At 42.4% G+C, this 18,803-nt stretch overlaps 1 protein-coding gene across 4 annotated transcripts in view; it reads left to right on the top strand.

Annotated features, from left to right (window-relative positions):
* The window catches only part of CTNNA3 (catenin alpha 3), a 766,319-nt gene that overhangs the window by 378,383 nt on the left and 369,133 nt on the right, over positions 1-18,803 (top strand). For all 4 annotated transcript variants that reach the window (XM_044420420.1, XM_044420417.1, XM_044420418.1 and 1 more), the window contains exon 8: positions 16,459-16,539. In XM_044420420.1, the coding sequence (XP_044276355.1) occupies positions 16,459-16,539 (81 nt within the window). The remainder of the gene's footprint in view (positions 1-16,458; positions 16,540-18,803) is intronic.

The raw sequence follows: 18,803 nt of genomic DNA, 5'->3' as shown, positions 1-18,803 counted from the left end.
AGCTTTGCTAGAACCAGCCTGAGTATCAGTCCTTAGAAGGGAGGTATTCAAGTTCGGGTAGCTGTTGGGTCTAGCACCGTTCCTCTTGGTCAAAGAGCAGAAATGGCCAGGAGTGTCTTTGTCCAATTTTGCCCCAAGCATCTGTGCCTGAACCAGGGAGCCATGCCTCAGTAATCTTGCAGTTAAGTTAATGCAGTTCACTTGATTTAGGGCTGTCCTTGAAAAGCATTCACAAACTTTGGCTAATGCAAAATGTGGCATTCAGACTTCTGTCTTGTGTGTGTTTAGCACCCTCATAGCCCCAGTCTTAAAACAGCGCCACTAGTTTCTTATTTCTTTCCAAGCCCAATTGAGGCATGTGGTCTGATCAACTGTATGAAGCCCTAAACCGCTTGGGGCGAAGGTATCTGATATTCCCCCCTCCCTGCCAAATTTGCTCAGCACCTGAATTCATCATCCAAGGCCTTGTTTCATTGTCCCATCCCACAGAGAGGTGAGACTGGTTGACTGATTTTAGAAAATGCCCTTCTTTTATTTCAAATTATCTATTTTTTAATCAGTTTGAATGGGAATTGCTGTATTTATTGTTTTCATGGTACCATTGTGAATCACTCGAACAATTACTGTGTGGAGAGATGAATGAATGGCTATAATACAATTCAATAATATCTCACATTTTGTGGTAAGGGTCTTTCAATGCGTGCCATTTTTATGCGTTGTTGAGTCCTGAACCCTCGGTCTGACACATTAATCTGCTTGACAAATTCCCCTCTCAGATTTATTTTGTTGCTATCAGAAGGTATGTCTGTATGATTTCATTTATTACTTGCCCCTGTGGGGCTATGATGGGGAGGTGGGGAAATAAGGCTGATGCAGTAATATTTTGACTGCAGCATCTGAAGAACACATGACGAAAACTGGCAGAGAAATTTGTCACCTTGTTTTGACACAGCAAACAAATTGAAAAATGGCTGTAAATAACATTTCTGCATATTGTTTTTGTACCTTTCAACATTTCTGCATTATTAGCATTAGTTACATGTGTGAATTTTTGTGTGTGGGTTTATTTAAGTGCATGGTTACCTTGGTTGTAGATTTTTGAGGTATTTACATACATAAGTATGGATGATAATTTATCATTAGTCAACAATAAAGAACGCTAGCTAATCGAAAGGCGTTTCGGAGGTCTTTGGCTAGATTGGCTGGAAGCCTAGGTACATTGGCATTATATCCAGGGCAGAAATTGGGCCTTCCTGGTTATATGTCATGACTGTAGATCCTTCCAGTGGATTATTCCTAAAACTAAAGAGACACTTGAGAATTCAGGAGCTGTAATCTCCAGTTACGCAAGCTGGAGCGCTGCTTGAGTTAATGACGAAATTGGAAGCAAGGGTGTGACTTTTGCTTTAAGTCTATATCCAGAGTGCAGCTCAGGTTGCAAGACTGATTAGGCTATCTGTGCTGCTTGTCCAAGCTCATAAAAGGAGTATCTTTGCTGTAGCAGAGAATAAGGAATATATTGACCCCTGTCCATCAGAAAATAATGTAATGTCTGTATTGCTGTACATGAAGGGCTATGCATATGAGCTTCTTGAACTACACAGGGATGTTTCCAAGAAATGAAACTGAATATTGTCCTTGTCGCCTCAACTCACCCCCAGGGAAGGCTTGGTTCACAAAAGAACAAACCCTAAAATCTACAGAGAAGAGGCATCTAGGAAAGTCTCCGAATTCTGCCTCAGTCTTTCAAAAGTGCTGCATTCTTGAAGTACAGTTCTGTTTTAGTTTGTACAGATGTGTTACTCTTTCCTGAGGTAAAAAAAATAATAAATCAATCGTTGAAAAGCACACAGAGAGCCTTCCTGCAAGGAACTGCAAAGAACAGTACTCATAAAGGCAAGCTTTTCTCATCCTCTTCAAGATTCTTTAAATCCCTGCTAGGTCAGTTCACCTGTAGGGTACTGTAATTTTCAGTTGTGTGCTATTGCATGCAACTTCTGCAAAGTTTGGTTAACTACGATTTTAACAGTCGGTCTTTTTTCTGAGAAGTTCGAGTTTTTTAATTAATCCCATCAAGATTGGTGGAAATGTAACAGCTTGTCACCTTCACAGCCAATCTTTATGTATTAAGCACAGAGAGTAAGTACATAAGGAAAGCCCTGCTGGATCAGACCGAAGGTCCATCTAGCCCAGCACTCCATACAAACCAGCTCCTCAAGCAGGAGGGGTGCAAGACCTCCACCTTCCCAAGCCCCTCAGCAATGGTGGTCTCTCTCCCAGCAGCCATGGCTGTTGTGGCGGTCTCCAACATGTGCATTCTTCCATGAGCATGGACTGCAGGAGGTATTTGGCCTGGAAATACACTATTTGAACTAATACTTGTGGGGTGGTGTTGAAGAGCACACAAATATCAGAAACATGTAGTAATTGGCTTGAGTACTTTAACTTCCAGTTGCTTAGATTCTCCAACTATCTCAGTGTGCCTGGAAATAAAGATTGAGGTTGGGTCATGACTTGAGAGGGATCAATATGAATACAAATAAATGTTGGCCACTGATGGGGAACCTTCGCTCCATGGGACAAATTAAGCCCAAGTGGAGTCCTCTTGGTGAGCTTCTGGGATTTCCCAGGCTACCATCCCCTTGCCCTGCCACCAATTACCTGGTGATTTTCAAGCTTGTGCATTTTTCCCTTTGTTCTCCAAGGCTGAGATGCCTCTCCTGGGGCTTAGTTATTGGCAGTAAGAACTGCAAGCTAAAACAAGCTGGTGTTTTTGGCAATTTAACCTTGCCATTTTTGTTCCTAGTTCTGGCTAGAGGTCTGTGAGAAATGCATTTAGGGGGTCAACATTTGTTGGCTGTTCTCACCTGGTTTTAATGGATTCTGTTCTGCCAACCTCATATTCGGATGCCTTAATTTGATGTGAGTGGAGCAAGCATACAGACTTCTATTTTTAACATGAGGTATGATTTGCATAATTTGGTTTTTTCAGGGCCAGGAAGTTGGCCAGCAATTTACACAAATTTACAATTTTCAGGGCCAGCAATTTATACAAGTTGCTGAGCAAAGGCCAGGACTTGTGCTAGTTTTGGGCCTTTGCTCAGCAACTTGTGTAAATTAGTGCAAATTGGATAGATAGATGCAAATTTGCGCAAATCTGAAATTAACCATCAGACGATTCAAGGAGTGTGTGTGCATACAGTGAGAGGAGGGTGCTTCCATGCTTCTTACGTTAAATACTATGGCAAGAACAACAACGATGACTCGGATCTGAGCACAGTTCTAGCACACTGTGATTTGTGTAAATCGTGCTTGAGGTAAACAGTTTGGCTCCAAAGCTGTGCAAATGTTTCAAGCAATTTCACAGAAGCTGATTTCCCACCAACCCCCACTCAGCCTGCTTTTGGTTTTTGGGCAGAAAAACTGAATTTGCCCATCAGGCTCTCTACCCTCTTGGATGTTCAGCTCCACATGCATGCAATTCGTGCCCACTGGTCATATGCTCATTGTCACATTCGTGCATTTAGGGGCCAATGCAAGGGTGACCTTGCTGTACATCCATAGGTGTGTGATTGGAACCCTGTCTCTCTCATCCAGATTCTCAGTTGTGGAAAGCCCCTGCTGATACTTCTCCGCATGCACGGATGGCGGGTGGCTCTGACCCCACCCTCCTCTTCCACACAGTTACAGACATGTGGACAAGAATACCCCTAAACCGCGCCCCCCCTTCCTTGTTAGTAGTAAATGCTCGTCTAGTCTAAAAAAGTTCCAGCAGTATCATTTGCTCATCCAGAGAGATCTTTGGACAGATGGTGGCTCCATCTAAATAAATCTTTATCTTTCTTTTTGTGATAGGCATGTGCACACGATGAGCAATCAATCCTAAGCATACCTGCTTGCCAAGGCCTGACTCCTGTTTATTGCAGTAGCAGAAGCTGGATAATTGTTTTGCTACGTTTGGGCTACCCTTCATGGCAGATGAGCTCCCGTCAGCTTCGTGGGTTCCAATTTGTGTGGCCCAGATTGTGCTCACATATGTGTGTAATGTCAGCACAGGAATGGCAGATCTCTCTGTTACGCTACACATCATGTTTTTAAGATAGTTTTTCCTGCTCTGTTTTACCCCTTTCCCTTATCTGGTTTTCTATAGCATGTAATCTTGAAGCCATTTAGATGATAGTTTATCATAGCAATAAATAACACTGCTATTTTGAGATGAGCGTTCTCCCAACTAAATTGCCAAAATCACTCCAGTGAACAGTTAATGGACATTGGTAGGACATATTTGATTCCAGTTGTTTCCTCTACAAAGACAGACGATTGCTTCTAAGACAAGTAAGAACTCACTCTGGGTGCGTTTGACACTTGGCTATTAATGATACCATTTAATTTACATTTTTAGCTCTATATCTTTTTATTATATTTTCTGAAGTGTTGTTGGATGAATGTGCATTAGAAGGACATATTTACTACCTGCTGGTTCCTCAAGTGGTTTGAAAGTGATTTAAACATGGGTTGCATTTCACGGTTCTTCTGTCTCCCTTGTAACATTATTAGTGTGGTAGGTGCTGTGTACGTTGATTCTTAGGAAGTTTGTCTTCTGTTTTGGCACCATTTCCAGCATTTTTGAAATAATTTTTAAAAGGTGACTTAAACGATGACCGAAGATGATAACTGTTTCTGGAATGTTGATGGTGGTATGAAAGAGACACGGTTCCTTGTGCTATGTACGCTAGTCCCTGCCTCTGTTAAGCCGGTTGTGCAGGATTGATCTTGTTGCAAAGGCATTTCAGATCATGTTTGACCTGAGTCAACAGTGGGGCAAAAATCAAACTATCCATAAGTAAAAGTGAGTGTGTGGGAATTAATATTCTCTCATGGTAATTATTTTTATTGTTTCACCGGAAAGAGAAGAGGGGTCTATTTGTTGTTTTCTGCTATGAGAATTCTGTGATAACCCAAGTGTTGGTTTATTTGTTTGTTTTCAGACCATGGGTGGCTTTGAACAAGCTGGTACACTAGTTCATGTGGCTCAGTTGTTTCTGCTGCTAGCAGGAGGAGCTAATCAATACAACGATGCTCCATGGCTAGGTTTCTTAGCATGACATCTGAACCTAGAACTCTGGCTTGTCTCCCCCTTGACAGGCCAGAGATAAACAAAGAAGAAACCATGGGTTGTTTCTCTGGCTTGTCAGGAAAGAGTAAAGTCAGATGTTCCAGCAAACAACCAGGAGTAGAAGGTCCCAGTTTGGTGGCTCCTGCAAGCAGAAGGGACCAAGAGGAAATGACTGAACTGTGATGGCCAGCATGCTATCTTGCTTGTGACAACGCAGGACTTAATGAACCCTTGGATTCTTATTGCAAGTGACCTAGGCCAATAAAATGGGTAGATATGTACCTCCATGGCAACAAAGTGATCAATGCAAAATGTTCAACTCTTTAAAAATGCTGGTCTGTCTGTATTGGGTTTACATTCAGGGGAACCATCTATGATTTAGAAAACAACTGAAAAGTGAAATCATGTTCAATCTGCCAAAGTTTTTTGGGAATTTTTAAGCAACGGTTGTTCTACTGGACCCCTATCTGGCTGTCAAGGGCAAGAGTTAATATAATCTTGATCTGGTATGGAGGTGATACAAAAAGGGCCCGGAAAGGAAAGGAAAAACTGTTTGAACCTACTGTGATGTTTCGCAATGGATGGGATAAAAATGTTTTAAAGAAATAGATAAAAATAAATAAATTGGCAAGAGGCCATTAAGGCCCAAATGGCCATGCTAGTTTCTTTATTTTCCAGTATTAGTTTTGCACCATTTCTATCTGTTTTTACTAAACAAAATGAAATTAACATCAAATCATATTTCAGAGTTGGAGCACTGTTTATTATTGTGGGGCTCCAGAGTCTCAGCCAAAATAAAAATTAAAAAGCAAGTGAATCAATCAAAGCTTAACACATAGCTCACTTTTCACATTGAGACATTGGTTATTGTGTACAACGTGGCATACCCAAGTGAACAGTGCAAAATGCTGTTTCACTGAATTGTGTGGTATGAATCATATCATTTTCATAATACCAGACTCTCAGGGGACTGAGTCATTATTTCAAGGTAAATTGATTCCTGGAACGGATGTAAACAATGAACAAAAATGGTGTGCCTTGCATTTGTTTAGCCTTCTGTGTGTCAAAAGTAGGTTGGGAAGAGTTTCCTCCTCTGCCCATTCCATTTAGTGGCCAGTTGGGTGCTGAGGAATTGCATTAGACTTTGAATAAGGAAAAAAGGAAGATAGCTGGCAGAAAAGGGTAAGAAAATAGCCTTTACCCTCCCCTATTCTCTCCTCACATAACTGACAGAAGTAGATGGAAGCAGAGATGAGGGAGCAGGTTTAGTAATTGAAAAGTCGGGTATGGAAGAAATGCTGGATTTTTTGAGACAGTCGAAAAATCAACAGAGGAAAAGCGTCCCAGAAAGAAACTGTGGGAGTCAATGACGAAAAGTTCTGCTTCTCTACCTGCTGGAAATATTGTTACCAGCATTAATATTGCTGAGAATGAGGAGACTAGAGTGTACTCATGTGGAGTGCTGGCAGGCAGTCTGAGCACATAGCGTGTATTATTAGTTAAAGGGGTTGGTGAGGTTTTTAAAATTTCCTCTGTCAAAGGAATATAAAGCCATATGGAACCAAGTGCTTTTCAAGAATAGGTATCAGAGAGGAAACATGGTAGGAGAGGCTCTGAGAATTAATTAAGACAATCTGCATGGGAATAGCACAGATGAAACACGGGAACTGCAGGCAGGTGGGCCCCACTGTTTGTAAAAGTGTGGCAAGGCCTGGATATATTGAACGTATCACAGCAATAATCATAGACAGGACATGTGGACCAATCAAGTGTATACACGAGCAGCCTCTTCCAGTTACTACTGATTTCGAATTTGTGCATAAGCGGCTGCTAGTGCGCCTGATCCCACCATGCGCTCATTGGCACATTTGGAGCTTTGACCTTCGAAGGAGTTGTCCTTTCTGTAATTTCAGGGCACATTTAGAACTTAAAATACTGGTTCATTTTATATTGCTGGGGAAAGTTAAGGTTTATGGTCCTGAAATATATAATCACAATCCTGTCCAGGGAAAATTCAAATATAATTGAGTTGGAAGAGTTTGGGAATGAAGTGGCTTGCCCGGGAGGCAGTTGCTTTTCCCGTTTCCTGACAAGTAACCTATTGTTGGCTCAGTTCCGCCCATTGTTTTCCTTGGTTCAGTGTTATCTTTCTTCTTTTGCCCTTATGTGCAGGACAGGACTAGTTTAATGCATCAAAGCAGTTGTGGGCAACAGTTTTGGCCTTCCAGATGTTGTTGGACTGCCTCTGTCCAGCTACAGAGCCTGCAGGAGCAATGGTCAAGGAAGATAGGAATTGCAGTGCAGCGCACAAATTGCCCACCCCGTTTTAAAGGATACTTCTTGAAGTCACGCTCTTGCAAACTCACATAAGGCTAAGTACCATAATCCATAAACGGTTTGTATAATGGACGCTTTCCCCCTGTGAGCACTTGTATGCTCGCATTGACCTCGAGTGCTGACATCACTTGAGTGTTTAACGGACTGTGTAATCAGGAACAGAAATCCAGACCATAAAAAGGAGAAAGATACAATTACATTTTATTAAACAGTAAATCAGAAATTCTAACCATAACAAAGGATAATTACCAAACAGTGATGGTTCTTTGCTTATGGACACAATTAGCACATTCAGTAAAGGGAGATGGCCGGTCTCTCCAATCTTCAGGTGGAAACAAGACTTGCAAGTCAGGCCAGAACCAGCCTTCACTGAGGGATTGAGCTGGTCATTCTGAAGCTGATTTGCCAGGAGGTCTATTAAATTCTTCATAGACTCATACAATAGTAGAGCTGGAAGGGGCCATGAAGGCCATCAGGTCCAATCACTTGCTGTTGCAGGACACCATGTTACACCATCCCACTCAGATGGCTGTCCAGTTTCTTTTTGAATGTGTCTAGTGTGGGAGAGCCCACCACCTCTCCAGGCAGCCGCTTCCACTGTTGTATTGCTCTGACAGTGAAGAAGCTTTTCCTGATGTCCAGCCTGAATCTGGGTTGTCACAACTTGAATTGATTATTCCATGTTCTACACTCTGGCATCAGCAAGAAGAGAACTTGACCTTCCTGAAGAGAACTTGAGGCAGCCTTTGAGGTACTTATAGAGGGATACCATCCCCCGACCCCAGTCTTCTCTTCTCAAGGCTGAACATGCCCAGTTCTTTCAGTATCTCCTCAAAGGGCAGTGTTTCCAAATCCAGCATCCCTTTGTCTTCTTTGTCTTCTCCTGCAGCATTCGAATGACTTGTGTTAAATAGTTTTCACTGATTGATTGATTGATTGCATTTATATACCACCCCAATAGTCCAGAGGCTACAAACATTAAAACCCCAAATACAGTGTCCAATCCTAAACACATAAATTGGCTACACCACAACTGAGTATAAAATAACATGGTTAAAATGAATTAAATAAATAAATATACCATTAAAATGAATTAACTTTAAAATATTGGTTAAATAAAAAAGTCTTGACCTGGCTCCGAAAAGCATATAATGATGGCACCAGGCGGACCTCTCTAGGGAGTGCATTCCATAGTCGGGGCGCCACTGCAGAGAAAGCTCTCCTCCGAGTACTCTGTCTCCTAACCTCTTTCAAAGAGGGCTCCTGGAGGGGGGCCTCTGCTGCCGATCTTAGGGGGTGGGAGGGCAGATAGAGAAAACTTAAACGTGCCCCAAGTTAACTGATAAGCCAGTATACAAGGGAGCAAACTTTGTAGGGTGACCACTTGTGAATCATCAAAAAAAAAAAGAAAGAAAGAAAGAAAGAAAGAAAGAAAGAAAGAAAGAAGAAAAAGGGAAAAAGAGAGCATGCATTTGCATGTGCTAATGCACCTATACTGATGCCAATTTAGAAATACATATTATATTTTATAATATACAGGACATCTGAGCATAGTTGCAAGACTGTCACTTGTAAGCCTTGCTTAGTCAGCTGTCCAAGTGCTGTCCAGTCGTTTATACTGACAACTTCAAGGACCATCTTTTCCTTCTGATGATTCTTTATTTTCAAATTGGACTCAGATGGGCTGAAGGGCCTTCTAATAGGGGATTGTCCTCTGTAAAAGAAGACACAAGACCATATTATGTTGTGAGCCGCCCCGAGGCTTTGTTGCAATGGGGGCGGCATGGAAATGTTTTAAATAAATAAATAAATAAATAAATAAAATCTTAAGCCCTTCCCTGTGCTATCGTATAATACGGAGGCCATTATATTGAAGCAAACCGATATAGTAAGTTGAGCAGAACAATGGATGGGCTGTATTCAGTGGGTTTTCTACAATGTTAGTCTAGCTTAAGTCCTCCCAGTTTCGATGGGTCTGCTCTAAGGAGGAGTAACAGTGGATTCAACCCCATGAATCCTAATCAATGAGTGCATAAGACACACAAACATTTCCACATGTGGAATGACTGTGGAGGGATGGTGTACAGTGTGACAGCCTTTGACACAGATCAACTTTTAGCATGTAGCGTGCAACTGTAGAATTGATGCGGTGGGTGGTTGTGGTGACGCATAAGGAACGCACCCATGCTGAGCTCATCCGGTACAAGGGCAATCCATTAACCTCTCCTTCAGGTCCCTCCTCTTATGCTGCTCCACATGTGTAGGATGAACATGTTCCAGTGGCAGCCACATGCTGGGGTCTACAATGTGACTCGGCCTAATTGTGAAGCAGTAGTCCCCCTCTCTTTGTTCACTAAAGAAGCACTGTTAGTTGTGCTTCCTGGCGAATCGCAAATTCTCAGTGTATAACTTGGAATGTATTTATGTATTTACTGCATTTCTATATTGCCCCACAGCTGAAGCGCTCTGTTTATTAATCTGATTTAAAAGCAGAATTCAAATAATCTCCCCCTTATCTCTCATTTCAGTGAAATGTCTGGAACTGTAAAGGATTGCTCACATCCGATCTAACATAAACACCAACAAACAACTGGAAAATCTTGATTTTATTTTTGATTTGGACACCCTCCCCCAGATTTTTAATATTACAGTGTATCAACAGGCAAAATGTTGAACATAATTCAGACAAAGCACCCTGTAGTGTAGAACCTTAAAGATGACTGGATGTATTGTGTATACATTTGAGTTGTTGTCATTAACAAGAACTTTGTTTAAAGATGCCATAGGATTCTTCTTTTGCTGCAACAGATTGACACAGATACTCTTGTGATATTTAATTAAGATAAGTTTCCTTAGACTAAAGAGCAGGAACAAGTCATTTGTTAGGGAAAATTGTTTAAATGCGTGGTGTGACTCAAAGGACGGACTTCATTAACTTGTAGTGCTGCCAACACGGCTTACACATTTACAGGAGATGGTTTTTATTATGGAGTCTAATCCTATGCACATTAAGCCATCTTGAGTGTACTTATTGCAAAAAGCTACTGTGGAAACCTTATTAATTAATTAAATTAATTAGATCGATGTTTACTTACATGTAAATCCTCTTGCGCTCTTTGGCTTACTTTTAGTAATTGAGTTTAGGGTTGCAGTTGTAGTTAATAATATGCGTCTATCCCAAAAACAACCTTTCATAAGCATTTGCCCAGTGCTTGGACTCTCATTCTCAGTGGATTTGAAGAAGTAGAAACACTTCGCAATAATTAACCAAGGACAGGATTACTCTTCATGTCCCACTGGTTTTTCCCTGAGTAGGGTATTGACTTGGTGGACTGTTAGAATCCTGTTTTTGTAAAGAGGTCTGTTTGTCATGGTTTGCTTCTCCACAGAATTACTGGGATTGGTGGGTGGAGGGGGGTTGAAATAGGGACCAGATGAGGGCTGTCTGTACCTGTAGTGGGACGGATGTGGCCCATGGGTCATGTGTTGCTCACCTCGGTTTTAAAGGTTTCCAAGAAAAAGAAGGCAATGAAACATGACCATGATTCACAGTTGGTGGATTACATGTCACCGGACTAGGAAGGCTTGTGTGGCAGAGTTCTTCTATATGGACCCTTCTCTGGGTCAGGTGTGGTCTGTTAAACATGCCATGCATTCAGGCAGGGGAGCGAGGAGACTCCCGTGGCAGTAAGTCTTCTCACCCATTGCAGGTTTTCCTTTCTTGGAAGATGACACTTCAGCCCCACAGGTTCACAAGAACACCTGCGATCATCCATCTCTGTGAAAATTGCAAGTTGTCAAGATGACGAGGCTATTGGAAAATGCCTTGAGGGCAGTCCTATCCATGTTTAGACTGAACAAGTCCTTCAACTTCCAGTATTCCCCAGTCAGCAGATCCTAAATATGCATAGGGTTGCACTGTTAACAGCACAGCCCAATAAGGACTCCTGTAACTCTTTGAATTCAGATGATAGCAAGTATCCTCTGGAGGGTGGGAGGAGCACAGAAGTAAATCCACAACAGTACTTGAATAAAATCACAGCCTACAGTATATTAAAATATGTAGTAAAATCATTCTAACCACTAAAATACTGGACAAATAAAAAAGTTGGGCCTGGTGCTGAAATGAATGCTACCACTGAGTAGGTAGAGCCACTCTTGTAGCCTCTTTCAAAGAAGTCTCCCAGAGAAGGACCTTGGCACATGATCTTAAGGTCTAAGTGGGTGTGCATGGAAGGAGACATTCCTTCAGATAACCAGTCCCTATCCATTTAGGGTTGGCATACATACCTTAAATCAGGTTTGAATTTCCATCAGTAACCAGTGTAGATGATAAAGGACTGGCGTTATATGACCTTGTTGGCCAGTCCTAGTTAGTTCAAGGAGGAGAAGCAGAGGCACTGTCAAGATACCTCACCTGTTGGTGGAACTTGTCTCCCCACCCTTCCTCCTCTAAAGAAAAACCATGAAAAGTTGCACAGTTCTTTCTGTGTTGGCTGCGAGGGTGGAGGGAGGCTGCTCCAAATTCAAAATCCCAGGTCTGACCCTAGACTGTGTTTCTGAGGTCAGAGATTGGATTCTGATTCTCCTACGACTGTCTGGATATCATCTAGTGACCATAGAATCGTGCCCTATATCAAAAACCGTTGTCGGTGTATTATTGCTTTTAGTTTCTGGTAAATTTCACCTGCAGCTTTCTGCTGTTAATTTTGTTTTGCTCTTGTTGCTGTACTTTGTACAGACTTTGTGCAAGACAAAACTTTTAGGGGATTCCTGACTTACCATGAAAGGGTGCCTGCTTCTGAATGCAACCCATTTGCTCTTGCTTGGCTATTTTTAGCATGAATGGACAAACAAACTGGGAATGTTTTGGTTAATGTGTGGTCTAAACCCAGGTTCTTAGCTTGCTCCCAAACAAGGAGCAATTTGTAAACAAAGAACAAACCCTGGGTTTGTTCATACAAGACTGTCTCTTGTATGGAGCACTAAAAACCAGGATACTGCCACTGGACTGCATGTGGAACAAACTGGCTTGTTTAGCCTCTTAAACTGGTGGACAGAATCAAGCAGGAGCAAATGAATGGTATGCATCAACTTGTACCTTGCTTGTAGTAAGGAAGGAGTTCCAACAATACTGGTTTCCCTTTCCACAACAATCTGGCAATTGTCTAACTATGGCCATAGTTAGAAGCAGTTTGTGAGCTTCTGCGTTTCTTCCCTTCAATCTTCCTCTTTCCCTTTCTGCTCCTCTCATGGAAGCATTTCCTCCTGCTGTTTTCATGGTCGTCATTAATGGGCATCAGTATACGTCTTCCGCAGAACTGGTGATAAAATATGCTTCCAAATCATGTTTTGAGGCCAGTTTGATAACTGGCTTGGGATACTGGTGAATAGTTATTGTTTTCAAAATTTACATATTGCTGTATATTCCAGGATGGAGCTCTTGGAGCTTTTATGGCCAATAAAACAGATAAAATGCAAAAAACAATATGTTATAAAAATACTCAGTAATCCCATAGTTCAGGTGGCCCTGAAAATAAAGCAATGTTGGCACCTGCTTGACCTCCAGAGGCAGGCATTCCAGAGAAAGGGAGCTACAGTGAAGGCTCTTCCCTGGATGGGCTCCTAAGAGGCCACAAATCCATATGGAACAACCAGGAATGTGCCTTCTAATAACCCCAGTGATTGGGCAGGTTGATGAAAGAAGCGGGGCTCTTTCGGTCATCCTGGTACCAAGTTGTTTAGGGCATTGTGCTCTAGTACCAAAACTTTAAACCCAGCCAAGAAGCAAATGGAAAAAAAGCTGTTCCTAACTTAGCTGTGTTAAGTAATTGGGTCATTTCATGTCTGCACAAAGTCAGCAATTAAAGGTGCAATTTGGACCTAGGGATTTGTATCCCACCATCCTTCAAATGCAAAGAGCTTTATTGAGAAGATACCCAGTTACAGAATGATCTGCAGATTCTTCCTCGCCCCCATTCCCAGCACAACATGAGCAATCAGAACTGTTGGGTGGAGGAAGTAGCATTTGAAATACAAAGAATAACAACAAATATGGATTAGAACACTGGAATTGCAATGCTGAGAGACTGGGACTGCATGATCAAAGGATAAAATATCAGCAGACACTGATAGCTAGATATTAGAGCTAGTGGACTTAGCAGCCGGAGAAGATGTAGCACATAAAAATCAAGGGATGGAAGAGATGTTCAAAAATAAATTGGGAAATGTTGTGGAAATTTATGTAGCATAAATATGACTTTATTGAGGATCATCTTGGGTATTTTCCCCTCCATTGTTTTTCAATTCCTTTTACTTTTTCTGATCTGGGCTTTGATGTTCCTGTTTATTGTGTACCTAGAAGCACGAATGGTGTCCAAAAGTATAACAAATAGTTTTAGAAGTCCACAGGGCAGTAGCCAGCCAGACACAACCACCCCTTTCTGCTGATTCCGTTCCACAAGTGCTTGTGCAACAGAGATTTAATGCTTCCTACAAGAAGCCCTGAAAGGAGCAGAAACACTCATTTTTTTGTATTGGAACTGATCAGGAGAGGTCCCTTATGCAAGTGCCACTGATCTGTCCCTTTCCAATAACAAGTGTTTCCCTTTCTTTCAGAAAGGGTAGCTCTCCACCGTGCAAGCAGTGGGTCTTGCTTGCAGAATGGGTGCATTGAGGCAGGATTCTCCAACCAGACACGCCAAAAGTTGCAGTCCATGTTGAAGAAGGCCACTGAAGGGTCACTCCCTTCCATATGACTCTCTGCAGTTACTCAGGGTGCAATCCTGTGCACATTTAGGCAGAAAAGGTCTGACAAGTCCCAGCATGATCCAGCCAGCTGTTCTTACAGCTTTGTTCTGGCTTCATGCATAGGATTGTGTTCTTAGTCTTCTGTGGTGCTAAGCACCTGTCCATGCTGCCCTGAACTGCCTCTCTAAAATTTGATATGAGATAGGATAGGAAGGAGGGCTGGCCCTACCATTTGGCAGAGTGGAGCAGCAGGATCGGTTGGAAGGGAATGACAACAAGGTGCTGCAGGACAGAGGTAATTCTGTGCCATGAGCCCTTCCCTATGGCCCAAGTGCAGATGCTGCCCTCAGTGCAGTGGAAGAGCCTGTCCCATCCCCTGTGGTGAAGTAAGAGTCAGGTGCCAGTCCTGCCAGCTTCTGAATATGGAGCAGGAGTGGGCGAAGTTAGATGGATTCTTTTCCTCTTCCTTGACTGCAGGAGAGACAGAACAGGTGCCTGTGGCTGAATGGATGTTTTCAGAGGGGAGTCTGAGGAATGGAAGCAAACAGGCAGTGACCAAAGAGGAAGTTCTCAGCCTAATTAATAAATTTAAAAATAATAAATCAGTGAGTCCAGATTATATCTTCCCAAGAACTCAGAAAGGATGGATAAAAAGGGATTGTGAAGAGCTCCAGAAATATTTCTCCAAACTAGGGAATGGGCATCAGGATGACACATGTGGTTCAGTGTAACCAAGTGTGAAATGATGCATGATGGGGTCAAAAATGAATGAATGAATGAATGCATGAATCCCCACCTTGAAGTCTAAGTGTATGGGAGCTGAGCTGACCAAGAAAATGGTGGTAACTGACCAAGAAAATGATCGTACGGCCATTGTAGCTCAATGAAATGGTCAACTCACTGTGTGGATACTGTGAAAAAGGCAAAGTCCAAGTTAGGCATAGCTAGGAAAGGAACTGAAGGCAACACTGTCAGTATCACACTCTCCTTGAACAACTATGTGGTGCAATGAGACCTAGGACACTCTGTATAGCTTTAGCCACAGATAATAAAAAATAAAAAGGGTATTGTGGAGTTGGGACAAAGTGCAGAAAAGCGCAATAAAATGATTAAGGGGAAAGGACAACTCTTGCATGAGGAAAGGATGCAACAGCTGGGATTTTAGCTTAGAAAGAAGGTGAGTAAGGGGAGACATTTCTGAGGTGCAGAAATCTAGGCATGGTATAGAGAAAGGGCATGAGATTTTTTTCTCCTTTACTCATAATCATAGACCTCAGGATCATCTCAAGAAGCTGATGGGTGGGAGGCTGGATGGATGAAGGACGGGCCAGCTAGCAATGGCAACAATGTGAGTGTTGAATGAGCAACCGAAACCGTCCACGGACGCTCGTTCTGGTGGCTTTAGGCTGCCTCCAGTGTACACCAGTGGGGGGAGAGAGTGCTTTTGCATCCATGTTCTGCTTGTGGGTGTCTAGTGGGCACCTAGTGGGCACTGGGTGAAGAGAGTGCTGGGCTAGATGGGTTTGTCGTGCGATTCAGCATGGCTCGTCTCATGTCCCTATGCTTGGTTATGCATTGCCAAAAGGTGGGAAACTCATCGTCAAAACAAAAAGAGATTTGTGCATAAAATCTGCATATGCTACTTATATATGTATGTGTGCATTTGGAATTAAGTACTAATTTAAACTGAAATATAAAAGATCCCATCATAGCGAGGAAGGCTAGCTTCCTGTCCAGGCGCTAACTGGCAGCAGAAAACTTCTAGGCTACCACTTTCTCTTCTGGAAGTTATTTATTATTAAATCAGAAAAGGATTGCATATTCTTTCAGACAGATGATATCTCAAAACAGCACTATTGGACTGCTCTTTAAAGGGAGGACTGTCCTCTGTAAAATAGAATGCTTGCCACTGCCTGTCTCTCCTGTGGTTAGTCTGGCCGTGCTATGCACATATTGATGGGAAATCCTTTGAACTGGAAATGTACACTTCCTATCTGCTGATATATGTGGTAAGTGTTAATGAACAACCCATGTTGAACACGGTACTTTCATACATTTCATATATTCAAAGAGCTGCCATTTGCTAAATGGGCTTGAAGAACTGTATTTGCTAAAGAGAAAGTGGAATTGTGGGACGGAGAAATGTATTTAGTTTTTAAGGTACCATGGGACCCTTCATTGGTTTTATTAAAAGGTTTAAATACTCTAATTTTGTGTGTTCTCAAAATTCTCTTTCCTTTTGCTTTTCCCCCCAGGCTGACAAGAAAGAAAAGAGCAATGCCTTGAATATTGCAATAGATAATATGTGCAAGAAGACAAGAGACCTCCGCAGGCAGGTAATTTCCCCTGGGGAGAAAATGTATAAACAGAGGTTCATGTGAGTAATTATGAAAGAAAGAAAAGAGGGAAGAAGGAAAAGGTGTGTTTTCAGCAAATGGAGGTTCTGTCTATGGGTTTCAAGTGCCAGAATCACCAAAGTTCAAGAGCAGCAATCCAAGGCCCCAGTGTTTCATTACTGGACGATAAGCAGATGCAGACCTGGTCAGTCCTTTATACAGGAGACTTCCGGAAAACGAAATATCTTGTCGTCACATGCCATCAAGCCATCTCCAGTGTTCGCCAGCCCTATGGATGAGTGCCCTGCTCAGCTCTCATAAACTCAAGCCAAATGTACACCCGAGATATGAGTATCAGAGAGATATGGTGAGTGAGTGTAGAGCATGGGAGGGAGCGTAGCAAGTCTGGTTTTAGTGCCTGGAGGGGAGACTGCCTGGGAATCCTATGTAACACCTCCTGAAGGGCAATGAAATAATGGAAGAAAAGACCTGCAAAGATCTGGCTGGAACCTGGCTCCCTTGTCAGGCCATTTTCCCCACATCCAGTATGGCTAGGAGGCAAGCTGAGCCAAGATCAAGTCCACAAACACTCAGGTACACTAGTGGCTTCTTTGTGCAAAGTACACAAAGTATGTGGGTTTTTTTACTGCAAGTCTTGCGTGCAGAAGCAGAACTCTGCTTGGATGATGGGCTTGTGGGTGACCATGTGAATGCTCAGTGGAAAGGGCAGAGTCTGGAGAGCTAAGCCAAGGAAATCCAACAGATTCTCATCCTCAAACTGGATTCCTCACACATATCTAGTTAAGAGCTATACTTAATGGATAACATGGTTGTCCATCTGTTGAACATTGCTACTTTTCAATGTCAAGTTTATGCTTATTTATTTATGTTTATTTATAACATTTCAGTATCACCCATCACCCAAAGCTCTCTCGACAGCTTACAAGAGAAAGTCTAAAACAAAAGACATTGATGTGGTATTTAATGTAACAACCATAAGTTTAAAGCAGGATAAAACCGAAGTTGTAACCAAATACAAACCAAAAGGAGTGTAGAAATCTGAAGATGCACTGATGTGATTTTTAAAACCAAATGGCTAAGAGGCCTGATAAAATAACGAGGCCTTCACTGTGTGCTGTAGGCACCAGGCAAGCTTCTCTGGGGAGGGCATTCCACAACCGCAGTGCCAGCTCTGCTGATGCCTGCACTTCAAAGTAGGATTGACAGCTAACACAGTTGGAAAAGAACTGGCAGAATACAGTGGCAGTGGCTATCCCCTGTGCACAAGCTCACTGCCCTATTCTGGACTAGCTGAGATTTCTGGACCATTTTCAAAGCAGTCCCACATATAATGCATTGCAGTCATCCAGAAGAGAGGCTTCCAAAGTGAGGATAAGTGTAGCTAGGCTCCCCTTGTCCAGGTAAGGATATATTTGGTATATCGGTCTACAGTGATAACAAATGCTCAGTGCTACCAAGTCTATTTGTGCTTCCAATATCAGTCTGGGGTCAGTCTAATAATTCACTCCATCAGATGGGCAAGCCATATATGACATTATTGCAACTCAGTATAGTCATCGGTGTTAATTGCCATAAGATGGTTGCACAGTTTTAAACATGGAGTTGGAAAATGGATCATTAAATATAACAGCATGCTTTTCCTAACCTGAACTTATCTGGGCACAATGATCAGCACTTGAGGCCTTCCTCTGAGAACCAAGCTTTCTTTGATTCTTTCCACATTCTGACCCTTCAGAGCTGCAAGAGAATTCTCTTCTACCTTTAGCTGGAGGTAGACTTAAAAAGAAACGGTGGTTCTGCACTTCACTTAGCATCATTCCCTGTAACCGTTCTGTGATGCCTATTCCTCTGAGCATGAAATGTGGTGTTAGTTTTGCCTGGCCCAGACGCTGCAGCTGACATTCTGCCCATGGCCTAGTATTTCATCACGTGGTTCCACAGAGTTCCATAGTCTCCTGGTCTATTTCTGGGTCTAGTTCCAGGCAATAGTCACCCTATTTAAAGCCTGAATTGTTTAGGACAGAACTTTGTCCATCCCAAGGAAAGAATTCCATTTTGGAGAAAGTGGGGGGGGGGCTGATCTCAGTGGTGGGTGGGGCTAGAAGGAAAGGGATGGGGACAGAAATGCAGAGGCTGAAATTTAATGATCTTACCAAAGAGAGGTATTTCTGTCTTTTAGCATGGTGAAAAATCTGCACTAAAGCTGAGAAATCACCAGATGTTTGGCAGTCGGCAAGGGAAAG

Source organism: Varanus komodoensis, unplaced genomic scaffold (assembly GCF_004798865.1).
Source record: "Varanus komodoensis strain SLA01 unplaced genomic scaffold, ASM479886v1 scaffold11, whole genome shotgun sequence".
Classification (NCBI taxonomy): Eukaryota; Metazoa; Chordata; class Lepidosauria; order Squamata; family Varanidae; genus Varanus; species Varanus komodoensis.
Note: the sequence above shows the minus strand (reverse complement) of the source record. Positions and strands in the feature narration are given on the sequence as shown.